The following is a 27,984-nucleotide window of genomic DNA, read 5'->3' as shown; positions in this document are numbered from 1 at the left end:
TGCCGGAAAAATAAATAGCAAAAAAGGGAGGACAACAATACGGTGGCGGCGGCGACTTGGCTGCACGCAACCGTAAATCGCAATTTTTTTTTACGCCTGTAAAGGCGTTATCTTCAATTCGTATCACTTCCGCCCAGTGCTAAACGCACTTAAAGCTTCTCTGGCGTCGCCTTGCTGCGTCTCTAGTGGTACAGAGCCATGAAATCTCAACTGTAAGCCTTGTGACATGTTTTTCCCTCTCTGTTTAAGCAGCGACGGCGTACAAAGCGATTTCTGCGGTTAAGTTGGATGCTCGTCTACTGATATGTGAGCAAGCGAAGCCAAGAAACTAGTGCTTCATGGTTTTCATTCCCCAGGAATCGCTATCAAGACAGGTAATCGTGCCTTCTATTTCTGTTGAGCGATGTGCGTGTCGGATTTTGCATGCCAGTGCAATGAAGTTTCCGATCATTGCACACTGGATGGGAGTGTTTAAGCTTTGCTATGCCCGCAGCACGCTACTAACCTTCGGTTCTAACAGGTATCTGTTTCATTCGCCTAGTGCGCTGTTTCGTTTTGTGTGCAGCAGCGCGATGCGACTGCTACACGCACAGCCAAAAGCAAAGCAGATGCGTTATCTTAGTAGCGGTGCCATTTCGTCTGTTCGTTTTAATGATTGCTTACCCTGGCGCGAATTTCGGGTCGATGTTGTGGCATAGTTTGACGGGATTCTGCCCGATCCTGATGATTTGCATCATATTGAAGCGACGTTTATGGCCAAGGTGAGCAGACGACCAAAATCAAAGCAGATGTGTTATCTTAGTAGCGGTGCCATTGCGTCTGTTCTTTTTAATGATTGCTTACCCTGGCACGAATTCCGGGTCGATGTTGTGGCATGGTTCGACGGGATTCTTCCCGATCCTGATGATTTGCGTCATGTTGAAGCGACGTTTATGGCCCAGGTGAGCAGACGACCAAAAGCAAAGCAGATACGTTATCTTAGTAGCGGTGCCATTGCGTCTGTTCTTTTTAATGAGTGCTTACCCTGGCGCGAATTTCGGGTCGATGTTGTGGTTTGGTTCGACGGGATTCTGCACGATCATGATTATTCGCATCATCTTGCAGCGACGTTAATGGCCAAGGCGAGCAGACGACCCCGCGGCATCACTCCGCCTTTTTGGCTAATGTCATGGCTTCAAACAAAACACTAGCCAAACAAAAAACAAGAAAAAGAAAACTGCACCCTTCAAAAGCTGGTGTGGCACGTGCGTATCCATCAAAAGCCGCACGTGCCTCACCGGCTTTCCAAGGATTGAACACGAGGTTTTCAGACGCCATGGAGTCATCTTTGTCAGAGTCGTGCAAGGTCCCTAAACAACCGGCGATTGAATCGCCCGAGTTGAGCAGGGCTTATGATGTATTGCCTTCCGAAAGTTGCGAGCTTCCTGGAGAGGGAAGTTCTGTGCCTCTCGAAAGTTGCAAGGTGCCGGAAGACATGGTCCAGCCTTGCGCTCTGCCGGCAATCTGCTGGCAGGCCATTGTGGTCCCCGGCCAGGTAATGGTATTGCTTCAACGCGTGAGCTGCCGAAGTGTGATTTCGTTGGCTTTGCTGCTGCTGCTTGGGTACTTTAACAGTTCTCATCGACTTGCATTTTGCAGATGGAAAGGCGGATACGATTAAAAACGCTCAATAATCACATAATTTGCAAGATATGCAAGGGGTATTTAATCGACGCCACGACAGTCACGGAATGTTTGCACACCTGTGAGTAGCACTGCCAAACGCTTCAGAGCAAATTGCAATGCTTAGTATATCTGGATTGTGTGTTTCTTTTTTCTTGCAGTTTGTAAGAGCTGCCTTGTCAAACATTTGGAGGATAACAACACATGCCCAACCTGTGAAATTGTAATTCATCAGAGCTACCCATTGCAGTACATCAGGTATGGGTCCAGCAGTATGATGCACCACAGTGCAGGTTTGAGCATGCAGCTAATTTTGTTTGTTTTTGCAGCTACGACAGGACAATGCAGGATATTGTGTACAAGCTGGTTCCAAATCTGCAATACAGTGAGTTCCTTTTGTTCTCGTACTGAAAAGGTCAGAGACCTTACTGGCTGTATATTTAGGGCCAGACCTGCTGCTGCTGCTTGCTAATGGCCCGGCATGAGCCTGGACTGCTTAGCTGTGTAGCCTGGGCATGACAAATCATCAGCAGCTGGCTCAGACCCAGCCTGCCAGACCTAATGCATAATGCAGGCTTGATCTGTGCTGATATGAAACTACAGTGGTGTGTCATTTCATTACGAAAAAATAGTGCAGACATAAAAGACTAACATGGGAGACGAGGCCAGGGGTCAGACTCGTCACCTATGTTTGTCATTTATGTTTGTTCTGAATGAAAGCTGCGAACAAACTAGCACAGCAGCAAGTACTGCCAACAATGGTATGGTATGGTATGGTTTAGTGTGGTGTGTGGGGTTTAATGTCTAGAAGCGACACCTGGGTAATGAGGGACACTGTAGTGGAGAGCTCCATAATATAATTTGAATTATCCAGGGTTCTTTAATGTGTACTGACATCGCACAGTGTATGGGCGTTTTTACATTTCGCCTCCATCTAAATGAGGCCACTGCGGTGGCTCAGTGGTTATGGTGCTCAGCTGTTGATCTGAAAGACACGGGTTCCATCCCGGCCGCGGCAATCACATTTCAATGGAGGCAAAATGCTACAAGCCCGCGTACTCTGCGATGTCAGTGCACGTTAAAGAACCCCAGGTGATCGAAATTATCTGGAGCCCACCACTGTGGCACCCCTCGCAGCCAGAGTTGCTTTGGGACATTAAACACCATAAAAACAAAGTGGTTGCTGCAGCTGGGTTTGAAGTCGCAACCTTGGACGAGCGGCCCAACAGTACAGCCACTGAACTGTTGCGGTGGGCCTGTGAAATAGCGACGGTATAGTGTATGTTATGGTATGGGAGGTTTTATCGTCCCAGTGCTTGCGCGTGGGCTTATGAAGCCTTAGTGAAGGGCTGGCCCCAGCAATCTGCAAACCATCCAGTGTGGAAATATTAAGCTTTTATTTGGAGAATTTTTCTTGCTACAATCCTGCCTTCATTTTGGTTGGTTGGAAGTTACTACCAGGCTTGTACCAAGCCAAGGCCTACTTGGCAGTGGAGCCAAAACTATGGAAGCGCCTGAAACTTAAGGCTATAGTTGAAACACACTTTGACTACGCAGCAGAATATAGTCCGTGGTTGCAATTAATGGTTTTCTTTTCAAGCAAGTTATAATTGTAATACAGGTTGTTAAAGGCATATTTTGAACAGAATGCGAATTTTCAAGTGATGAAAGTCAAACTTAAGCTGCTGCGGTGGCTCAGTGGTTATGGCGCTCGACTGCTGACCCGAAAGACACGGGTTCGATCTCAGCCACGGCGGTTGAATTTCGATGAAGGCGAAATTCTAGAGGCCCGTGTACTGTGCGATGTCAGTGCACGTTAAAGAACCCCAGGTGGTCGAAATTTCTGGAGCCCTTCACTACGGCGTCCCTCATAGCTTGAGTTGCTTTGGGACGTTAAACCCCACAAACGAACCAACCCAATCTTAATTATTTGTGTGCTCTCGGTTCTTGGGGCGAACAGACAGTTTTGGTGCTAAGCCTGAGAAGCGAAGCTCGGTAGTTTTGGTGCTAAGCCTGAGAAGCGAAGCTCGGTAGAGCGCACATTAGGCATCAAGATTGATTTCAAGTTACAACAGAACGGTCTAAGTGAGCCGGGACCCTTCGCGACATTCAAGCAGACCAGTGTGTCCACAAGCATTTTTTTCCTCTGTGTTTTGTGCGTGTGCGTTTGTACAAGCTGGGAAGGAAATACAGGAGGAGACCCAGAGGGCAGACTGGGTGGCACTGATTGAACCAGGAGCCCGAACAGGTGTGCAAATCCATGCGTACATGCAACTAAACCATAGTAAATAAGATTTGTCATTATATATAGCTCATGTATTAAATTATGAGTCAACAGCCATTGCAATGTTATGATAATTAATTCTGTCAACTTGACCTCGACCCGAAATGCTAACAGATGAAGTGAGAGATCAGATGCTTCCGAGATCATTGCTTTGTAGTGTGTTAATGGAGCAGCTCGCATTGCAATAACTTCCGCTCCACAATGGCGCCATAGCGCCAGTCAGCTCGTTAGGGCGTTTAGCATAGAACGTATGCAGGGTTACCAGCACCTGCTGCACGTCCACTTGTCACTATGCTCGTGCTGCAGGAAACCAGTAATGTGCATGGCTATGCTTGTATGTCTCCCCTCTAAAACTGGAAAGTGAATAGATGTTTTTAGCGTACTGGAGACGTATAAGCATAGATGTCTGTTTACCGGACGCCAGCTGTACATGCTTAGTGGCTCTGCCCTACCCGAGTCACTGCATATGTGCAGCTGGCGTCCTGTAAACCGGTATACATCTATGCTAATACGTCTCCGTTATGCTAAAAACCTCTAGTTTTAGCATAGCGGAAATGTGTAATGGATTCACATACACCTGCTGTGTATGCTACGCGTTTGCAGAGTGTGGAGACTGGTGGGGCCTGCTCTTGCCGCTGTGCACACGCCACAGGCATACAATAAACTTGTATATGTGTATGCTAATGCGCCTCTGATATGCTAAAACTCATTCTGTAGCTGGAGTGGGAGCTGTGCGTGCAGATCAGTTGGAATATTAGTACTCCCACTGTCGCAATTTTTTTGTAGCTTGTCACGAGCACCAGTGACAACAAAGCTCATATCAGCGTTATTGCAGATGGCTTTTGCTTGAAGAAATGGGCCGTAGCAAGTACTTATCTCCAACTGACCACCGTAGCACAGTGGCTAGGGCATTCCTACTGCTGAGCTTGAGGTTTGAGGACAATATAAGCCGTGGGAGCCACATATCGATAAGAGCGAAATGCAAAAACGCCTCTGTGCTGTGCTTAAATCTCCTTAGGTGCACGAAATTGATCCGGAGCCCTCCACTGGTGTTCCTCAAGCTCGTGTGCACCTTCAGGACGTGAACCTCCACATACCCAAAAAAGAAATGCGACGTGGTGGCCTCTTCTTGTTTCTTTCCTTCCTTCATGCCCCAGAGTCTAGCCACCCTAGCCTGAGTATAGTGATCCCAGAACATGGAGGAAGGAAAACTCAGGAGAGGCCCTCACTATCTGAGCCTGCACGCCAAAAAGTGTGCCAGTAGTCACGCGCTTTGGCAAGGGCTACTGGGAGTCTTTGGCCGACGGCGCAGTCAATAGTAACCATGGAGGAAGGAAAGAACTCTGGAGAGGCGGTGACGTCACATTTTTTGAAGCCTGCCTTTCCCTGCTCCCTCCCTACTTGGCCACCGTCTCAGCGCACATGCGCTGCAGGCATTCCAGCCGACGACGACGCCGCTGCGCCCAGCGTTACTATTGGATGCGCCGACGGTCAAAGATTCCTGGTAGTCCTTGCTGAAGCGCGTGACTTCCTGCACACTTCTTGGCGTGCAGCTCGGAGAGCAAGGGCCTCTCCCGAGCTTTCCTTCCTCCATGATATGTACCGCTAGGCACAGCGGCGTCGTCTGCTGCAATGCCTGCTGCGCATGCGCCGAGTCGGCGGCCAGGTAGATAGGGGAGCAGGGGGAGCCGCTTCAAAAAATGTGACGCAAACGCCTCTCCTGAGTTCTTTCCTTCCGCCATGCGAGCCATGCGCCAGAGTTTCATATAGGGTCAGCGCCGGCCGCTAGAGGCGCCGCCGTTTGCATAAGTGCATCGAGCCGTCGCAGGACTCCGGCCGCCGTTATATTTGAGGCAGTATTTGTATACACCTGAGTGTTTAGAATTTTGCGCGGCCGTCTTATTAGCTTACGATAGAATGCGCTGTAGCATTTAGCTTTCAGTTAGAATTTGCGCTTTGGCCAGGATGACATTGGAATGCCTCACTGGCGCTGACGTTTGTCGTAAAACTGCGAAGCGTTATAATTACTTTGAATTGCAGGGGATGAAATTTATAACGTGACAGGGCACACTAAATACCCATTAGACAAGACACAAGGCCGTTTGCTTGTCTCGTGCCTTCACTTGGTTCTCTCCGGCCGCAAAAATTGCAGTATGCAAGCTAAAGCATCACCGCAGTCTTGTGTTCAACACTTGGTTTTGAAAGCATACGGCTCATGATCGCTGCGCTAAAGGCGCGATCACACTAGACCGATCTCGGTTGGCAGAACGTCGACAAATGCATTTTCTTCGTTGTCTTTGCCCTTGTCATACGACGCTGACGCCGGCGGTGCGCCGATGGTCGGAGAACGGGGGTGTGTGGCAGTCGGACGGCACGATGGTTCGTGCCCTCTCCAACCAATGGCTGTCGCCGTTTTCACTTTGCCGTGCCAACGGCTTCGCTGTGCGACTTATAATGCTCCCGTGGCTTTGATTTCGATATCAGCAGCCTCAGCCTGCTCTTTTTTTCTGCTGCTTGCTTAGTAAATATCTCGTGTATTGGCTAAATGGGTGCTTCAAGATTATGGTACATTTAGCATTTGCCCGGAGTGCGCGATATTCCCTCGGGTACGCGCCGATGTCGACGACCGCACCACACGGCTACTGTTTATAGAGCTTAGTGTATAAAACGTACGTCTGGGAAACGTTTGACTGCCGGGTTGCTGTGACCGCATATGACCGGCGCCTCCGCTAATTGCATCTGCTTTCTCCGATGTGACCAATAATTGATTTCAAATCACTTTAACCAGCAGTGCATTCGGTAGCAGCCCAATTTTTTTGTCGACAAGCGACGTCGACGACAGCTGTCGTACCCTTTCACCATTGCTCGGGAGATCGGGTCGCATCGGGGCTTCCCGCTGATTGTGCGCGCGTACTGCGACGTGAGCAATCGTCGATTTCGGGTCACTGTTGCCGGAACTACACTGGATCATCATTTGCATTCGCTAAAACTTGTGAATTCGCTCTTCTCAATCGCCGAATCGGGCTCACAAATCCTGCGCGCTCGCTAGGTCTCCAATTGTCGCGGAAGAGGGCCGCTGCCGACTGTTTTGAAGTGTGAGAATAGGAATTGCTTTTCAGAAACACGCACATATTTCGAAGTGGAGGTGAAACCATGTGTTTTTTGCAGCGTTACTGCCCGTGGAAATCTCCCAGAAATCTACAGTCAGTCACTGCGCAGTTTTAACCGTACTTAAGCCACTGTCGTTCCATGCAGTGTTCTCTATCATGATCAAGGGACCCGTACGGGCCCCGAAACTTCGTGTTTCCTTTTCCTTCAAGAATTTGGCGAGTGTATGTTCACTATTTCCTCGACATTTAGCGCAGAATGCAAAAGGCGCTACTTCATTGGCAAAGCTGAAAAGCCCGGGGTATGTGTGGAGCCTCAACCTTTGATCTTTGACGGAGCGCCAGCGGCGGAGGCCGCTCCATCAGCGCGCGCGTTTTGCCTCAAGTGCTTTCGCACGTTTTACTCGGTTTAACTACGTTAATGCCCACCATTTTTTTTTTTGCATGGTCATTAGTGAATAACGTGGCATGCTTTGCAATTCGTCCGGTCACAGTGTTTGTTACGAACAGTGCTACGTAGCAGGCAAGCTCAGGTACCATCCGTAGGTTTCTCTGTGAGTTGCATTAGGCTTGCTGCGTGGACCCAGAATGTATTGCAGATTTGGTCAGTTCTGTTAAAGCCAAGTTCAGTAGCTATAGAACGCCGTGTTGCGAACCGCACGGGTCAGCATTGTTGGCTGGTCTAGCTGCTCAGATTATTTGAGAAGTGGGCAAAGTTCGTTTTTCTAAAATTGAAGCATGCATAGTTTTCCAAATAACATTGCATTCGTCAAAATAGAAACTTATATTGCCGCTGCACGTTGGTGAGATTGTGGTGTCCATGTGTGCACTTAATCTCAGGTGAGCGAAATATCTAACACTTTTCACAGTGCTAACCTGTGTGTGTGTGTGTGCGTGCGTGCGTGTAAGTAAGTTTTATGGTTTAGAGGAGTTTAGCGTCCCAAAGCGACTAAGGCTATGGGGACGCCGTAGTGAAGGGCTCCGAAAATTTCGCCTATATCGAAATATATATATATATATATATATATATATATATATATATAAAGGTCTTAGGTAAGGAAAATTAATGTTCAATAAATTCGTTAAGTTTTCCTTAACCTAATTTTATATTTCTTAACCAGCTGCCAAGAAAGCGTCTGTTCCAGGGAAGCCGCCTATAATTAGAGTTTACGAGGTAATGAGTAGCTTGTAGTGTCCACTCATCCTATGTCCTTCGTCCGTGCGCACTGAATTTTGTTTTCAAGAGTAGTTTTTTGCATCATACTAATACCAGTGTTGGCGGACGTCAAAAGCAAGGGAATCGCTAGTAAAGTGGTTGATGAAATTTAAGTAAACTGTTTAGCTATTACGGATAGGCGTCTGATTGCAAGAGATTTGTAGCCGGTCGTTAGTAATGGCCATATCAGTTTTTAGGATTTCGAAAACGCGATTACCGTCGCCGCTGTGGCTCAAGAAATTTGGGCTATTTCTCTTGCCGTTCGGAAACCGCGCACCTACGGAGAACAGAAAGCGACGTCCGTCAAACCGCCGCACCCCGAGGCGATGTACCACGTGGCAGTCGACGCCCCGCTCTTGGCCACTTCGCTGCCACAGCGCGGGGTAGGCAGCGGTTGTAGCGTGCGGTACGTCGCCACGGAGTGTCGCGGTGTGATGTACGCACGTAGTACATTTCTTCGCCTTTGACGTCTCACTTCCGCTCCGTGAGGTTTTCGCTTGGCTCGCGATGTTGTCGAAATATCGTGTGCACGCCTGATGCGCTTGCCACCCGCTGAGGCGAAGGTCGGAGGAGGGGTCAATAACCGGACTAAAGCTGTTTCACATGCAGCAATTGGTTTAGTTTGGCTTGGTTTTATGGGGTTTAACGTCCCAAAGTGACTCGGGCTATGAGGGACGCCGTGTGGACTGCCGCGCATAGTTTCGACCACCTGGGTTCTTTAACGTGTACTGTCATTGTACGGTCCGCGGGCCTGTAGCATTTCGCCTCCATCGAAATGTAGTCGCCACGGCTGGAATGGAACCCGCGTCTTTCAGGTCAGCAGCCGAGTGCCATAACCACTGAGCCACCGCTCAGGCTACATGCAACGATTCGCACGATAAAATGCGGCCTAATCGCATAATCCAGCGACGTCAGTAGCAGTAGGTTTTTCACGTGTTTGGAGACTGCTTTGAGAGAGTAGCGGTTTCATTCGGTACGGCGCGAGCAGCTTTACATACTCAAGATTCCAAAATCTTTCTTTTTTCTATTTTATTTGTATGACTGTTTAAATTCAGTTATCACGCATATTTGTTCTCGAAAATGTTCAGACTCTCGCAGTCGAAAGTAGATGTAAGCATGGAATGCACTGCAGGAAAGGCGTAGCGTAGCTTTTCTTCGCGAGCGACAGAGCGCTTAGCTTCTTTGCCACTTTTTATGTCTGGCGACCCGAGCTACCGGCGCTTGCCACGCGTCGAAGCGGTGAACAGAACGCTGGGACATTCGCCGCGGCTGGACGCCGCCTCCGCCGACCACGTGGAACGATTTAGAGCTGGTTACTGGCCGTGCTGATAGATGGCGCAACGTGACCTGTGTTCTTAGGGAGCCTACATGTTGCGCGCCCCCGTATGTGTTCTAGGATTCGCGTGAATAGTGCAATGACGAAAGTTCGCGCGACGCTGTCGCCTAGCTCAAGTGCCACGTGGACTGCGCTTGCTGCTCTCGGGCTGCAGAGCAAGACTTTCGTTCCTTGCTACCCCAAAAGACGTGAACGGGCGCTGCCTTGAACTTTGCCCCCTCCCCTCATTTTCCCTTTTATGGAGAGACCTGCGCACGCCTGGGCTGAGGACAGATTTGAGTCGGCCTGTATCAATAAATTACCGAGTTCTGATGTCAAAGAGGCTGCTTTCACTGAAAAGCGGAGCTTTTAAAACGACATCGAAATACAGGTGTCGCAAGCAAACTGCGGTGAAGGTTTTCGCGGAACCCTGCGGCGTTCGCTTTGAATTTCACCGCTGCATTGGAACCCTTATTGTAACCCATGCAGTTGCATTTGTGCGATCACGGAGTCCTTTTCGCTCATGACGGCCCCAGGTCCGAATCGAGTGGCGCGAGAAAAATTTTCCATTCTTAATTCCAATTTTCTGGGCAATAAATGCGCCTTTTGCTGCCGAACGAACGTCACCAAGCCAGAAATAGTTGTAGAATCTCTTTGTACCAAGATAGCCCGCTGCGATGGCTCAATGGCTTTGGCTGCCGATTCCATGGTCGCGGGTTCGATCCCGACCGCGGTGGCCGTATTTCGGTGGAGGTGAAATACAAAAAGGCCCATGTGTTGTGTGATGTCTGCGCACGTTAAAGAACCCCAGGTGATGTAAATTCATCCAGAACCCTTCACTACGGCAACCTTTGTAGCCCGAGTCGTTTCGGGACGTTAAAGCCCCACAGTCGACAATCTTCTTACAAAGAACAAAAGTTCACATGGACACCTAATACCATTATGTGTTGGAAATGCGATAGCATTGGTAGCTGTTGATGCCGTTAGTGGAGGTGACGTCACTGACCTCCAGGCAGTGGGCGAATTTTATGACCGACAACGCGTTTTTGCCCCACGGGTCTACTAATGGTGTCTCATTAAAATTGGAAGTTGTCCGAAGTGTCGCTTTAAGCTTACGCTTCAGCGCCTGTCTCTTTGTGATATAGGTCTTTTCAGTGTGCCCTTTCTTTTTTAGCAATAGCTGCACGTTGCGCGTTTTAGGCAGCAGTTGGAGGGACCGACCCTTACGGTGCACCGGAAACAGGAAGATGAACGGTTCACAGGCTTACCGGCGTTGCCTTCCGTCTGAGTCGCGAGGGCCCGTCGATGTCGCATTCAGCTCAGCTTGTTGCTTGAAAACTGTCTCTGTCGCGAGAGCCAGTCCCGGCCCCTTTGGAAGCCGTTCTTTTTCGCTGAGTAGCCGCTGTTTCACTGAAAAGTCCCGGACACTGCAAACAAGTCTCGAAGCATGACGTCGAGTTGTAACGTTGAGGAACCGGTGACCTGACTTAACGTAACTGCAGAGGTAGGCAAACTAGATGCACCCAGAACCGCTGCAGCGGTCGAGGTAATCATAGCTCATCCCATGCTTGCTCCAAGGTTGCAGCCCTTAGCGATTCTTAACTCATTGGCTTACTTTGTAGGTAGCTGATCTCTCGCTTGTGAAGTCTGGCAAGCTTCAACGGCTCGGAGTCAGCGTGCTCGTCGAGAACTTGATAGCACATCGTGGCCAACTTTAGTAGGTCTGTTAGTGAGAATCGAGGCGAGGATGGTGTAGACCTGTGCACCGCTTTCACTTGAACTACCAGCTTGTTTCTTGGCATCGCGTTGCTAGCCTCGTAGGGGAACTGGATACGCTCGTCCTCAATGACCAGTCGGAACCTTCGAAGAACTTCGTGATCGTACCTTGACCGTGACCAGTCGGAACCTTCGAAGAACTTCGTGATCGTACCTTGACCGTGTTGCTGGAAGACTTGTCGGCTGCATATCGCCAGGGAATGCTTTACATATCTGCAAGAACGGCCGAGTTTCGAGTTACTTACGGCTTGCCGTTCTAAAGTCCGCGCAGATCACGTGCCATTGCCGTGCACGCACTCTGCACGTGCCGCGCAGAGTGCGTGCCATTGCCATTTCGTCGCAGCACATCACTTCATCATCGTCATCAGCCGCCCTCTATCCCACTTAACTCTGCTCTGCGTCAGCCACGGCCACCTGATTCCCTCAAGCATTTAATTTGAGGCCAACCAAACAATCATGTCTCACCTCCCCATCACCAAAGGCACCCTGCTATGCATTGCCTTTTTTTTTTTGCAATCCACTTGGTTATCCGTCTATCTTCATCTCATACGCGAGTTTGTCCCATTGGCCATACTTCCCATTTCCTGTCTGTCAGTCTCCTTTCCCTAGCTTGCAGCATCGTCCTCAGATTAATTTTATACCTTTTCGTTAGCCTTACGGGCGAGGACGCTGGCCAATGATCGCGTATTATTTCTGGGGTCGTAGGGATCTCGCAGAAGTAGGTCAGCGGCAGTCTAAACACGACTCTCAACGAAGGCTGCTACGGTGTCAGATCCTGAGGCTAACTTGGTTGGTGTGATGTAGTACGTAAGGCGTACTACACCGTACGCCATGTCAGTAGTTTGAAACACGCGGCCCGCTGGCCCTATGGATTTCCGTCGTTTTTCCATACGAACCTTACTCGTTCCTCTTTTTGCGCGAAAGCACTGCTTCTCTAGCAACGCTTTAAAACCTGAGGGATCCGGGAAAAACCGAGGGATCCGGGAACCCTGCCGCCCCCTCCCCCCTGCTTCACCGCGGCTCACGCAACGCCGCTGCGTTTACGAGAGGGGTGGGGAGAGTGGGGGAGGCCCTCTCGCCGCCGGTAGACCGGCCGCAGGGCTGCCTCTTCGCAAAATGTTCCCTCTCTGTCTGCCCGCTGCTGTTGCCGCAGGAAACGGGCCCTTCGCCTTGCATCGCCGGCGCGCTCCGCCGTCCCGCTCCCGACACGCCAGAGCCATCGGCGCCCGAATTTACGCGAGCAACCGCGCGGTGGCGATGGACGCGCGCTGCTCGTGCGGTTGCCTTTGAGGCGATGTTGCCTCAAGTGCTTTCGCATGGCCTACTCGGTTTAGCTACGATAAAGCTGTACAATTTTTTTTTTGACGTCTGATAATTGATAGCCGCAGATGTGGTATGTAATATATGGCGTTTGACGTTCCAAAGCGACCGATGAGAGACGCCGTACGTAGTGAAAGTCACTGGAATAATTTCACACTTGCATCGCACAGGCGTCTTTTTGCATTTCGCGGCCGGGATTCGATTCCGTCTCCTTGGACTCGGCAACCGAACACTGCTGCGGTCAAATACAGCCTCAAATGATTCGTCGACATCCGGTCGTCATTGCATGCATTAATAGATAACTTTTTGTGGCAAGGGCCTGAAAACTTCGAATACGACAGGAAAAAAAAAAAGTTTTGGTTAATGGGTGACCTTCTCCAAGGCTTCTCACTTACTTGCTTGCTTACTTTTTCCTTGTGCCCTTTTTCCGCTCCTCTCTGGTTACTGCCCCGTGGGAGACAATATGTGGTCGCCGTGCAGAAATGAGTTCGAGATGCCTGTCATAATGGCACCCACTTGTATCGAGGAATGATGTGCATTGTCATTCCGGCTCTTAAAGGTGCACTGAAGAGGAATGTGAACTCGTCTTTTTGCCGCGGGAACTCGATCTACACGTTCTTAGAAACGTCTAATTATTGCCCTGTGCGGCCGATTTTCCTAATTTAAATCGGATTAATGTCCGGCTCCCGCCTTTTTTTTCGAATTCCCCGCAGACGGTGGGAGCAGCCGACCAACGCAAGGAGTGCCTTGCAGGCAGTCGCATGGCGGCTTTGTTTTCTCTTTTTTGTTTTTTAGGTTTCCGTGAATAAATAGATCTAGTCAGAGACTACATAGCTGTAAATTAGGCCCGTGGAAATAAAAATACGCATGGACTCTTTGCTTTCGCCGATCACTGTGTATCACTCCGCTGATGGCAGAGTACGATGTGAACGATACTGAAATAAAGAAATTTGAAATTTGAAGCCGCCACGGGACTGGTTGAAAGGTTGTCTGACTTCTCCCACCTTCTGCGGGAAATTAAAAAAAAAGAAGGGTGGGAGTCAGGAACTTTAATCAGATTTAAATTAGGGAAATGGGCCGCACAGGGCAAATTCGAAGTTTCTAAGAACGCTCGGAACGTGTAGATCGAGTTCCGGCGATAAAAATAAGAGTTCAGATTCCTCTTCAGTGCACCATTAAAGCAGGCTGGCTAAATCGTTGTAGTGAATTAAAACTATGTACCAGCGATTATATTGTAGTTTTTTTCATGACTCATGTTACCTAAGCACGTCTAACAGGTCACATCCATCGTTTGGCTGTTGAAACCAAAACTGAATTATAAACTATTTAGCAGTTATAAATGGATACCACTTGGTGATCCATGCATTCCAATGTCTCATGCATTGTTACAGATAAGAAAACATGCGAGCAAAAATTTGATGTTATAGTCCTTTAAGATTTAGTTAACGACACCCATTTAAATTTGTCATCACTCATAGTTTTGTGAGGTGAGGCAGGCTACTCTAATGCGTGTCTAAAGTGCCCCCCCAATTTTTTTTTTGTTCCACAGTGTTTTGTTTCATACTTCAGGTTTTTTCTGACTTCAGTGGTTTTGGAAAAGCCAGTGGGAAGGTCGGGATTTTCCGCAGCACTTTCTGGAGTCCCACAAATATAGCCCCAGTGGTTTTGTCCAGGTCAATATGAATCGCTCTCGAAAGTTCAAAAACGCCCAGCGGCCATGCCTAAGAAAAAAGAGCGCCACAGTCGTCATGGCAGCGGCGTATCTGGTCCAAGGTGGCAGAGGCTTCAACTGCGTTTCGGTTGGCTCTGCAAGGTGATCGCATTTGCATGCAGCTGAATGTTATTGCTGCAGCATTTGCATTAGCACATCTTGGTGTGAAAATTTTTAACGTTGGATAAAAAACAGCACAGCATACCGGTCTCGCGCATCGTGTTGGTGATTGCTCTGCCTTATGTATTGTGAAGTGCACGTTGTTTGGAATAACACCGCGTATCTGACAGAACATGGTGGCTGATAGTGGGATTACACAGGGGGCATTGTTGTAATCCGGGGCTCAGCGGGTACTCGTTACTTGTCTTGTGTGCCTTGGTGTATCTGCAGGCACTGACCGACGCTTTGGGACTCATACGTGGGCCAGCTTTCTTATCCAAGTATTCCTCAGGGCAAAGTAAATTAGCGCACACGCTCTTAGCTCGCGTCCCCCACGGTAAGGGCCTGGTGGAAATGCAAAGAATAGCTTAGCGTGTGCACACGCTTGCCTGCTCGGACACCAGAAAGCGCGCTGACCCGTGTATCTGTTGCCATGGCACCTGGAGAGCGGACGGAAAAATAGTTTGGTTTAGTTCATGGGGTGTAACATCCCAAAGTGACTCAGCTCAGGCTATGAGGGACGCCATAGTGGAGAGCTCTCGATGATTGCGACCACCTGGCCTCGTACCTGTACCTGAGCCTGTAGCAGTTCGCCTGCACCAAATTGCGACTGCCGCAGCCGGGATCGAACCCTCGTTTTGTGGGTCAGCAGCTGAGCACCATAACAACTGAGCCACTGCAGCAGCTCGGCTGGCTTAGCCTACACTTGTTATTGTGCACACTGGTTCGCAGTTTTCATTTGTTTCAAACACATTTTATGCACAAGGGCAGGGAGAACAGGGTGCTTAGGCATAGTACCAACTCTCCACTGACACCGTGCATTACTTGTGGCATCGTATCTGAGATCGCTGCCAGATTCTCATGTGTCGTATCAGGTTGAAACCTGGTCAGACTGCAAAATTTTTGTACATGCTTCGAGCAGTAGGAATTTATGGGTAACGTTTGCATATTAGTTGGCATATTAGGTAGCCCTATATGAACGATGCATTCTTTAGCGGGTTTTCATGAGAAATTTCTCGTGGAAAAAGAGAAGGTCGAATGCTCTTGCTTTTGATATGTTTCGTACAAACACATTTGTTTCACTTGAGAGCTTGAATCCAGAGGCCATCATGCCTCTGATGCTGTCTCTTCTCTCGGATAAAAGCAATCCAGCTGGTTCAGTCATGCCAGGATATCCTATGTTTTTACTACTGTAAACTGTGGTCCACATAGTAGTTCCTCCCACTTTGCTCCTCAAAATATATTCTTGACCGGACAGCTTATGCTATACAACAATATAGGCTAGCTGTTATGCGTTATGTGCTTGTGGATGACAGCTTGAAAAACTGCAGTGCTGGAGTAGGTGCAAAAAAAATTGGCTGCATGCAAATGAAGTGTAAAATGTGACAGACAATTTGTTTGCAGTGGCTGTTCAAAAGGTGTGTGACATTGTCATTTCTTGTGTTTCAAAGAATGACTTTACACCCACTGATCTGTTGTTCTGTGTAGATACAGGCCTATGCTTCATAGGAAGTTATATTTTCGTTCTTTAAAATCTCCAGATGATCACTTTAAGAAACTGGGTTTGCACTGCTAGGAACACTTGACGTGGAGTTGTCTATTATCAGCATTGCTGTGAATGGGGTTATCTAAGTATTGTTCATTATTTTTTTTTCAGATGAAATGAAGCGAGAGAGGGATTTTTACAGGCGCAAGGGCCTTCCTTGTCCCAAGGCCCACACTCCTGGTAAGCAGCCAGGACTGACTTTGTTCATATTTACGACTCAAGTGCGGTCATTGCTCAGAGTTGTTGCTCTACGCAGGAATGCTCAACGAAAAGGATGCAGGTTCCAAGGCCTCATCATCGAAGGAGGATGAGGCAGACTGTCACCGATCAGATGAACAGGTCAACATCTTGCTGGAATCAGACAGTGTGCAGCTAAAACAAATGCGACGCAAGTTCATCCGGTGCTCATCTCAAGCCACCATCACACACCTTAAGAAGTTTATTGCGAAGAAGCTGTTCAACAATCTTGACAGATACAAAGAGGTATTATTGCATGCTGGATGTTTTTCTAGCCTTTTTGCTACTATGGCGATTGAAATTATAATGAAATTACAAGCCATTTTTCTCATACCACTGTCACCAAAGTTAACAAAGTACAGCAGAATACATGTTGCCATCATGTCTCATTAACAACAAGCTGAGCAGTTTTGTGATTTATTTTTATTCAGAATTGGTTCAGTCAAACAGCAGTCAAGCAGCATTGCATAACTAGAACATTAAAGGTGCACTGAAGAGGATTCTAAACTTGTCTTTTTGCCGCGGGAACTCGATCTACACGTTCCTAGCATTCTTAGAAACTGCACCTTATTGCCCTGTACGGCCGATTTCCCTAATTAAATCGAATTAACGTCCGGCTCCCGCCCTTTTTTTTTAATTCTGCCTCGTACGATGGGCGGAGTCGACCAACGCGTGAAGTTCCTTTCAGCCAGCTCCGTGGAGGCTTTGCTTTCGCTTTATTTTGTTTTTTAGGTTTCCATGAATAAATTGTTTCATTCGCAGATAATATAGCCGCAAAATAAGCCCGCAGAAATAAAAATGCGCGCGGACTATTTGCTACTACGGACTACTACGTATTACTCCGCCGATGGCAGAGCGGCAAGCCGCCACGGGACTGGGTGAAAGGCACTCCACGCGTTGGTCGACTCTGCCCACCGTATGAGGCAGAATTAAAAAAAAAGGGCGGGAGCCGGCCGTTAATTCGATTTAATTTAGGAAATCGGCCATACAGGGCAATAAGTCGCAGTTTCTGAGAATGCTAGAAACGTGTAGATCGAGTTCCCACGGCAAAAAGACAAGTTCAGATTCCTCTTCAGTGCACCTTTAAGGCAGAATGTGCAAATACTCTGGAAATTGTCTACATGGCTGCACACTCACCATAGCCCGAGAGTCATAAGAGGGTACCACTTCTAAAAGGGTGTCAAGCAAGGTGACATCTCTCTGCTGTTATTGCATGCTTACAATTGCATGCTTACAAGAGTTATTTACAAGGTTGGATCAGGAATAACGAGGTATGAGAGCTAATGAAGAGCACCCCAGTAAACTTTGATTTGCAGGTTACTTTGTATTTGCCAAGTAAGTTTGGATTATCTGCAATGTGTGGTTGAGGATTTAAGCAGGCAATGTACACTGGGCTTAAAAGTTAATATGAAGTGTTATCATAGTTTTGGGTATTTAATTGCAGTTAACGATAGGTAGTGATACTGGTGTTAAAAAGGAGGTACAGTAAGGACGGAATGTTATGGACCATGCTTCCGCATTCGCATTCTTCTGTGGCATTGCAACAGCAGTTAACGATAGGTAGTGATGCTGGTAGCAAAAATGAGGTACAGTCATGGACAGAATGTTATGGACCACACTTCCGCATTCAAATTCTTCTGTGGCATTGCATACCAGAACTAGAAATGTTTGCTGCCTTCCTGTGCAAGGGCAAGAGTAAATATTGCTTGCATATGCATCAGACATATATTATTTTCGCTAGGTAGCACTTCAGAAGACAAACTATAGGCTCAGTATGAATAAATATTGTGCCTTAACAATGTGGAAAGAAAAAGGAAGGAAATGGTGTGGACCAAATTTTGATGATGCTTAAAAGTACGATTTTTCTGGATATTTACCATTGTTTTACAAAAAAAAATGAAAGTTTTAATCAAAAATCAGTTGCAGCATTTCCTTCTTTTACTAAAAATGAAAATGCTGCCACAAACTGCGTGAAAATTCAACCAAATTTGGACACGCTAGATCTTCTGAAAGTGCCCATGTATTCTCTATGGGCGCTCGCACTGGTGAACCATCTTAAGTAGCAGACTGTTCTTATTTGCATCTTGCAGGGAAGGCTTCTTGTAGGGTTCCTCCTTTCAATACATCATCGCTTTGCCAGGCTGCAAAAACATTTGCGCGCACACCTCTCAAATAATGCTGTTGTGGCACTGAAACACTCCATGTTATCTGCTGTGCACAGGTTGAATGGTTTGTGTTAACCTAATTTTTTTTGCAGTGAGTTTATGGGAGCCGAAACTAAGCACCCCTCACTATCCTGCTTATCAGAGAATACAGCTTAACAGGGTTTTTGGAAAATCTGTGGTAGTTCTAAGGGCAGGCTCCCTCCTAAGCGTGCTTTTTCTTTGTTGTTTGTCAGGAGGGAAGTTAAAAAATAGCAAAGAACATGTCAGGAGGTGAAACTGAACCTATGACATCTGCTTGTTATGTCTATTTTTTTTTAATTTAATGAGCCCTTCATTCTCCAGTTGCTGTTGGTGTTTGTTGGTGTTTGTCTCCTATAAGAAATGTTTTTTTGTTACAGGTTGAGATACTTTGCAACCAGGAGATTCTAGGCAAGGACCACACACTGAAGTTTGTCTATGTTACAAGGTGGAGGTTTAAGGTAATAACAACTTTCGTAATTAATTTGCATGAGAATTTTCTGTTGGTATCCTGTGTGTATGCGCTTTATCTGTACTCGTTTCCTCTCTCTCCTTACCATCTTTTCGTCCTTTTACTTGCTGCTTCCACTGCAGGGTGGCAAACTGGTTAACCTTCTTGCCTCTCCTCCCTCTCTCTGCTCTCTCTCTTATTGTCAGATGACTTTTTTTTTAATGTGGCAAGATTCTTGCATGTAGAGTTTTTAGGCTGAAACTAGCTCTAGTTAAGTGCAGTAGTTCGTAACAGAAGAATTGCTTGCTCAGCACTTTGCCACTGAGCCTTGTTTTGTGTAAATGTCTGTTAGAGAGGTTGTGAAGAAGCCTGCCTTGTGTTGTAAATGTGAATTTGTTGGAAATCCAAGTACTATGTATTGGAGTGTGCGAGCAGTCAGTTTTTTGCCAAATGAAGTATGGGTGCTTCTTGAATGCTGTGTGAATTTTTTTCAAGCAGTTTTGCATTGGTGTCCAAGTAATGAACACTGGTTCCATGCAGAATGACTCTGAGCCTAGATAGCCCCATATGTGTGACCCTGCACCCACTGAGTAGCACTGATACCAATGGGAACGGCTTGACACAGTTGGCACTACTTTCTCAGCCTTCACTTTTACTCCATTGTGTTGTCCAGCTACGAAATGTGAATCGGGAATTTTATTTTTGCTACCACATGCTTCTGAGAGGCGGGTTTTTGGCTTGCAGTAAGACACCTATGTGGGGCCATGCATTGATTATGCTTGTAAATATTTTTCTCACCTGAAGTGATAGGCACTGACTTGCAGCCTTATATAACTTTGCGCCGCTTGTTCCCACTGTCCAGTTAAGCCTTGTTGCCATCGACACCAATGGAGATGGCACGTCTTGACCAGCCTTCTCTTTTGGTAGCTTCTGCCAACAATCTTGATATTGGAGTCACTAGGCTTTTGAGGAAGCAATACGACCTTCTTTTTTCCCATCGCACAACTTGCAGGAGGGAGCACAGGGCTGACACATGCTGCTCTCGAAAACCAACAGCTTTTGATACGTTGAAAAATGTATAGTATTCATGCATACAGTGCAGTGGCCTGTAATTCGTGCTTGCGTGACTCAATGAAAACGCTGGGGCAGATGGCGTCACTGCAGCAGTACCATCCACGATCACTGTTTCAGGCCTTAACAAAGAGAAATGTGACAGCGTCCATTGACTGCCACTGCTGGTCAGCAAATGAGTGGCATTGATGGCAGCAGATGAGAACATTGTCATGGCTCTTCGAGAGAGGCGTATGTCCTGAAGAAAGTGCAACTCCCGCTGTAACTAAAGGGCTTTAAAACGAAAGAAAAATAAAAGTGCAGGTAGGGCACTTTTATTTTTCTTTCATTTTAAAGCCCTTTCTAACATGTAACCTAGGGTTCTGTATGCGGTGCGGGCTGGGCAATTTTATTCTTGTTTCTTTTTTTCTGCCCACCCTTATTTGTGTAACTAGGCTTAGGCTGGAAAATATTATTTTTATTTTTTTTATCTGTCTACACTTCTTTATGTAACCTAGGGTGTCTAGCCATCACATTAGCTCACTCTAACGCAGGTCTATCCAGAACTTTTTTTAAAGCAAAGCCTGTTAGCATACCTTCCATTAATCTTTTGTACCCACTTGAATTAAATCCAACCCTGTGTTTGTTACATGAAAGGTTGACCGGCCTATGTGACATAAAACTGAGCCTACCAATGCCAACTTGAATTGAAAGTTATGTTTAATTAGCCAAAATGGCCTGCCTGATTGAATGTAGTTAACAAACCAACTGTACAGCTTTAACATATGCTGTTAAAGCTTTCAGACCATAAAGAATTGCTGGATAGGCTCACTAAAAGCAGTAGCCCACCGGAGAAAAGAGCGGTAAGGAAAAGCTTCTGCTTTGTTCTCGCATTACAGTGGCACTGCTTCTTAAATGTCAGATTCTGCCCAGCACTGTCTAAGAGGTGATGCTTTCATCTTGATGCATCGAGTTTTTATTGTAATGCACTGCTTGCCTTCAGTGGTGGACATCAGCTTGATCTCGTGTGAGGAGGGCAGCATCATTGAACATACATTTGTCTAAACATTGTTGAAACGGAGCCTGTATATGGGACTTGAGCTGAACAGTTTGTTTTACCGACTGATTCTTTCAATACATTCGGAATGATTGTGGAAGACTCATTGTTACTGAAGTTATCCAGGTCTTCGTTGCTATACCTGTATTTTCATACTGTCACCTGGTGATGACAGCAGCCTGGCAGTTAGGTAAAAAGTGTAAGGTATTTTGAAAGCAACACTTTATTGGGGCTGAGTTGTGCCCACAAAGAATAAACAACTCGGCGGTGGTAATAGCAGCAAACAACGTGCTCGGTGGACGTTGAACAGAATCATCGCTACTCTCGGCCACACTCATTTTCAAGCTAGGAACCTTCAAAATAAAGCGCCAAAAGCAGCTACAACAACCTCGAACAATGTATGAGCAGTTGCGTGTGACTGCGATCATTTGAGATAAAACTGGTCACATCTTACGTCACAAACAAACCGCACTGGCAGCTTTTAAAAGCATGAACAAGCAGAAGTACAAAGCTCCATGGTAGACATCAGCTTGAGCTTGTGTGAGGAGGGCAGCATCTTTGAATGCACATTTGTCTAATCAGTGTTGAAACCAAGCCTGTATACTATCAGAAGTGAGCAGAACAGTTGACATCTTATCGAGAGACTCCTTTATAAGTGTTCAGACTGATAGTGGAAGACTCACTGTTGTGAAGTTATTCGGGTCTTAATTGCTGTACTTATATTTGCTTACCATCCGTGTTGCTAATGGATGCTTTTGCCTTGGTACATTTTGCGCAGGACCCCCCACTGAAGTTATACTACAGGCCCAAGGTGGAATTGTGACGCCAGGAACAGCACAGGCCTAAGCTGTTGTTAGGTGCAGAGCTGTGCTGGCAGGAGAAGGGCAGGAAAAAAGAGGGGGGCCAGTGTCTGGAACCTTGCACCAGCATCACACCAGCATTGAGTTAGTTTTCTAAATTCTACCATTGTACATAGGTCATGATCATGCCTGTAAATATCAATTATCCCACCGAAGTTGGCCGTGAAATTATGCCTGTTTTTAGGTTGCTTGTGCTAGAGATAAAATTACTGGGTTACGGGGTTGTTATTATTAAAACAGTGTACAGGGGAGAACTTTTTCTTTAAAACAGTGTACAGGGGAGAGCTCTTTTTTTGGACATACTGCTCTGGACAATACATTTTGCTGAGCACCATTTTGTAATGATTGTGAGCATAAGCTGCATGGAGGGATGTACTGTGTTAATGAAGAGAGAATCTTGAATGCATTGTGTATCATAATATGGATGGTGTACTAATTTTGGGCTTTTGATTTTTCAGTATACTTAAGGGTAAACATTGCTTTGCTCAGGAAGCCTGATATAAGTGCTTCTCCTGGTTGAACTGCTGGTCCATTCACACTTGCATACCCCAGAGGTGGGATTTGGTGGTGGGTTGAGTTAACTATTGTGTTTGGATGCAGCATTAAATCTGAACATGTGGCTGTCAATGGAAATGCCGAGCAAAAGAAATTGCAAATTAGTGTGATGGTTATTAATGCAAAAGCATTACTAGGCTATGCCGGCGCGTTTGTGTCTGCAAAACATGTCGGTAGCAGTTGCGGGGAACTATAAAGCGATATCGTTTAAAGAGTGGTTGTAATCGAACGGGGATCACGTGAGGATGTGGTGCAAAAAATTTGGTGCCCATCAGATCATTAGTGCCCATCGGATCATGAGAGCTAAAAAACGTACAAAAAGTGGCCGTGGTCGGGCCGGACTGGTGCAAAATTTGAATCGCCGAAAGTGTCTCACCACATGACGCCCTTACATGACCTGCCAGGTGATTGGCCCACGTGACCGGAAAGATGGGCGCCGCCTATGCTTCGCACGAAATTTGAATGTCCGAAATGCATACAGAGGTGAAACGAGGGAGGCTTTGGAGTTAATTGAAATCTAATCAATAATAACAAATTATACAAATGCCAGTAGTAAATGAAGATGAATTAAGGTGTATTATAGTGAATTAAGGTCAATTAATTGTAAATTGAGGCGAATTAAAGGTGAATGAGATCAATTCAGATGTGAAATAAGTGTTAATTAAATGAATCAATTTAGGTTTAAATGAATTAAGTGTGAATGAAATGGATTAACTGTCAAATTGCGTTTTAAGCAAATTAAGTTTGAATGAAATGAATTGTGATTTAAATGCAAATTAATTATAGAGTAAGGTGCATTATCTATGGTTTAAGGTGAATTATGTGATTCGATTGTCAGACGCGACGTCATGATCGACATATCAGCAAAGAGGAGCAACTAGAGGCGGCGAGGAAGCGTCAGTGCTTTCGCATTGCTCCAATGCGGTTTTCGCAGTGACCTCTTAACGTTTTTTTTTTTGCTACTGGCGTTCACACGTTATCTGCTGCAGGGCATTTCAAGTGCTTGCGACTTCAGTACTGGTTTTCTTACAATTGTGATCTTTGTCACGATCACTTCTGTGATATATGCAGCACATTAGGTGCTATTCTGGACAAAGTAAAATTTCGTTTCAGTTCACCTTCAAATGGATTGTTATGAATAATTAATATAATCTCAGCTTTTCGTGCCCTTTTCTAGTCATTGTTTCCACGTGCATACTAGAAACTAAAACTACTATAAATCTCAGTAGTAGCATTTTCATCGAGGAACTTCTGGTGAAATTGGTGCCTTTACACGACAGCGTGGTGCCAAACACTGATCATGTAAAGAGCTAATGATTTATCAGTCCTGTGGACACACTAGTTCACCAGTATATGCGTGTTGTGCATTTGGCGTTCAGATTGTGGGGCTGCAAGTTCAGTGTTGCAATGCTGCCAAAGTGTAAACATTTCTTTGATGAAGAAATTGCCAAAAGAAGGCAAGTGCATAGAGTGAAAAATACGTGACCGAATTACTTAAATTGATGGAATTTATAGTTATGAATGTGGTTTATGAGCATCAGTTATAAAAATTAGGACCTGAAGAGAACTTGCCAAGTATGCTGTTGCATTTGATTAATGGGTTATTCAGTTTTAATCACAATTTTGAATGAAAATTCTTGAAAACAAACTATATAGACTCTTCATTGGTAATCGTTAAGCTGTAAAACTTAGGCATGGACAATCCAGTGGTTTAGCCAGGAAAAGCATTTATACCTGCCACCCTGTGTGATACATTAGGTGTTTTCTCTAGTGTTGGTGATTCACAAACTTTTTTCAGCAAAAGCAGTTGAAATGATTGGTTTCTATGAAAAAGTGGTGTCTGGCAGAGTGTGTCTGAAGCCTTCTAGAAGCCTGCAGAGGCATTGATCGTCTGGTCTTAGGTGAAATTTTGTCTGAAAAGGTGAAATTTGATTCTGAACAAAAAATGGGCTTCTACTGGGCTTCTTCTACAGCTTTCTTCAGATTTTGATGAAATTGGATCGCCAAACTTTAAAATGCAAATCATGATGATACTGTATTGTCAAACTTTTACAAGTTTCACGAGGCTACTGGCACTGACTGAAAAGGCTATGTAGTAGACGACCGATTTTTCGGGCTCCAATAATTCGGACTTCGCTGAGGAACCGTTGCGCACCGCTAGGAACGTGTACATTTTCACAACTGATATTTCGGACTTTGTGGAGACTAAAAGTTCGAATTTTTGGACTAAAATAGGCACCAACAGTGTTGTGGAGGTCGTTTTTCTACCGAAAGTTTGTTATTTCGGCCTAATAGAGATGCCAGCGGGCATCGCTGTCGCAACCAACCCATTCCCCGCCACCGTGAAAGGCGCCATCTTGGATTTATACGGAATTGGCGGGTGCAGTTGGACTGGCTTGGATAGGCTTGGCTATTTGTTCTCCTTCGTTGCCATTCTAGATATCTCTGTTGCCATCGAGATGGCCTAAAAAGAGTGTGTAATCGCATTGAAAATGGGACAGTAGGACAGCTGCAGCGTCCGCCGTGGCTTGGACGACGCCCCTCGTGGTGCGGGGCAGCAAACGCGGTAGAGGTTAGGAGGGGGAACTGCATTCGGAGGCACTCGCTTCCGCTCACGTCTTCCCGTGGGTTACCCATGGGTTACCTCTCGGTCTTCGCGAGCGTCATTGCCCCATGTAAACTGACTGTTTTGCTTCGCGCAGCGAGTGCATTCATTCACGGCATAACTGCGGCCGCGTTGCACTGCCTGGTATCATGACGTGAGAGGGTGCGGACATGACGAAAGCATGGCTATGACTCAGATAGAGGCTAATATCGCTTGTAGGCGGAACATGGGGAGCAGTGGTTTTCACGATTTTGAAAGCCGGTTTTTAGCAAAAAGTTACTTTTTTTTTTAAGTTCACGGATTTTTTGGACCATTTTTCGTGTCCCTCCGAGTCCGAAAAATCGGTCGGCGACTGTATCTGGCCCTTGACCAAAAACTCGCAGCTGTGTTTATGTGATGATGGGCCTGTGTAGCCTTGTATCACTCACTGTTCCAAATGTGCAGTGCAACTATGCATTGTTTTCCATGTCAGTCTTTGCTGAAGTTGCAGAGGAAATGTGCACAGATGAACTGGGAAGCTAGTGGCGATCATCAGTCATACTTTTATAGATCAAGAAATGAATTTTCGTCACTAATGTGATTGCATTTCCAGTCCTTATACGTATTGAAAGTGCGTAATGCTTGCCTTTGCTGACCTCTACTTTACATGAAGAGCAGAGGCCATGTAGTACTTTCTGTCTTGGGGAACCTTTAAAGGGGCACTTAGGCCTGTATACCTATTCATTTCCGGATGCTAATGACAAAGAGGCTTCATTCTTGAAAACTTTGCTTTTATACGCTACAAAGGGCCAGAAAATGACATAAAGGTATTGTCACCACAGGCTGTTTACACATGCAAGCTGTTGCAACATCACATCAGGTACTTTTTTGTTTTCAGATCTGTGAGGCCAGACAATGCCACCGTCCACTTTCACTCAGCATTTATGCAGTTCCAGTAGCCTCAATGTCTTCACCAATTTAAATTGAGCAGAGGGAAAAAATATCCGATTTCAAACTCAAAATTTCTTGGCATTATGTTTTTTAGTGCTGAGGTAACACCAGCAGAGACGCAAAAAGTTAAAGTTGCACTAAAGAGTGTTGTTTTTACTTTTATTTTGTTTTTTGGTCTCCGTGAATAAATAGTTTCAGTCGGAGGCAACATAGCAGCAAATTAAGCCCATAGAAATAAAATGCCCGAGGCTGCTGCGGCGGGGCGATGCACCCCACCGCCTGCTCAGGCTGAAGTGCATGCTTCGCTTCTTTCCTTGTGATGCATCGGTGATCACGGTTCCCCTTTCTTGAAGGTCCCATGTCTGCCCCATTCCCCAGTTTTGCAGTCCTGTGACATCCGTGGATCTACACCTTTTCATGTGATCTGTGGGACACCGTGGCGTTTTGCTGCGAGTGTTGTTCGGTTCGCGAGCAATTGCCGGAGTCTGTGGGGATACACAAGAATCCCCTGCCCCGTAATAACGGTCACATGTAATTATCACGCAGTGTTATGCGCGTGCCTTTCGGGAGGTTTGCGAGGGAGGGCACTCGTGCTGCCCCTCTTCCCTCCTCCCCCCACCATTTTGTGTGCTTTCTCCCCTTTTGTGTTTTTGACCCCCGTACACAAGTGGAACACTCCCTCGTTACGGCAGTTGTTTGTTTGGTTGCCGTTTATGTTGCTCGGGAGCAATAAATGCTCATCCGAGTAGAATAGTTGTGTTTGTCCCCTGTGGCCCAAACCCGCCGTGGTGGTGACTTACCTTACTGTGGGTTGGGGTCACAGTTCTGACTGATAGGGCTGGCACGCTGGTGCTAGAAAATGACTACTGCTTCTAGCCCTTACTGCCTCTAGCCCTTGAGCTTTATTAGAAGAATAGCCCCCATAAGTCAAACGTAGTAATATGCAGAGCGATCTTCAAAAATGTGTGGTTTGCTCGCGAACCGAACAACACTTGCAACAGAATGCGATGGCGTCCCACAGATCATACAAAAAGTGTAGATCCATGGATGTTGCGGGACTGCAAAACTGGGGAGTGAGGCAGACATGGGACCTTCGAGAAAGGGGAACCATGATCACCAACACACCACAAGGAAAGGAGCGAAGCGTGCGGTTCTGCCGAAGCAGGCGGTGGGCGTGTATCATCACCCTGTGGCAGTTGTCTCGCAAAAGCAAAGAGTCCTTGGGCATATTTATTTTTGTGGGCTTAATTTGCGGCTATGTTGTCTGTGACTGAAACTGTTATAGAAACTGTAAACAAAGTTTTACAGAATGCTCTCAGTGCCCCTTTAAGCAATCAAATTCTATTTCAAGAACAAAAATTGGGTGGGTGTGTCCTCAGTGTCCCTTTAAGGGCTTCCAGGAAGTGCCAATGAAACAGTGTGTTTTAACCCCCTGGATAAGCACCGTTTTTTGACAGGCACAGGAATTCGTACACGAGGTTTAATGCAGAGAGATGCAAATGAAAAGTGCACACTTAGTGGCTGAAATGGAGTTTTTTTTTCCAATCAGTCAATTTGTTGCTCACTGACTGAGAAAGAGAAAGGGAATGCATGCCTTGATCTGGATGTTTACAGAATACAAAAATGTTGTCTTTAAAACTTACTTTGGGAACTGCTATCTTTAGGCAGTACTTTCAGGATCCCACTTTGCACTCTGAAATGGATGTGTGAATTAAGTGAATTGAAATCTTTTCTTGTGAGTGTTGTGTGCACTTCTCTCTTTTCATTCAAGGAATAGTGTGTGCTCAACAGTGGTGCTGTGTTTTCATCATGCGGGCCATATCAAAAGTTGATGCCTGAAAGAAAGTGTCCTTTAGGGGGACAGCTTGTGTACAATAGGGCCTACAAATCACTTGTTTTTGTTTCATGCAAAAAATAAAATTGTGGTGTGTGGCGGGTGCCAGTCATTGTTTTCCAGAAA

General features: G+C 46.3%; 1 protein-coding gene across 2 annotated transcripts; it reads left to right on the top strand.

Annotated features, from left to right (window-relative positions):
* The first annotated feature begins 15 nt into the window (after positions 1-15).
* On the top strand, positions 16-27,984 carry l(3)73Ah (polycomb group ring finger 3-like lethal (3) 73Ah). Of its 2 annotated transcripts, none has more exons than XM_089578765.1 (8): positions 16-374; positions 1,639-1,744; positions 1,824-1,920; positions 1,992-2,047; positions 16,208-16,276; positions 16,353-16,579; positions 18,897-18,977; positions 21,853-27,984. In XM_089578765.1, the coding sequence occupies exons 1-8, from the start codon at positions 339-341 to the stop codon at positions 21,895-21,897; spliced, it is 717 nt and encodes a 238-aa protein (XP_089434891.1). In that variant the 5' UTR covers positions 16-338; the 3' UTR covers positions 21,898-27,984. The 2 variants fall into 2 exon arrangements, with proteins under 2 accessions (XP_089434891.1, XP_089434890.1); XM_089578764.1 differs by lacking the exon at positions 16-374 and adding an exon at positions 415-1,534.

Source organism: Amblyomma mixtum, chromosome 3 (assembly GCF_055824585.1).
Source record: "Amblyomma mixtum isolate Tamu chromosome 3, ASM5582458v1, whole genome shotgun sequence".
Taxonomy (NCBI): domain Eukaryota; kingdom Metazoa; phylum Arthropoda; class Arachnida; order Ixodida; family Ixodidae; genus Amblyomma; species Amblyomma mixtum.
This window is presented reverse-complemented; position numbering and strand designations above follow the sequence as displayed.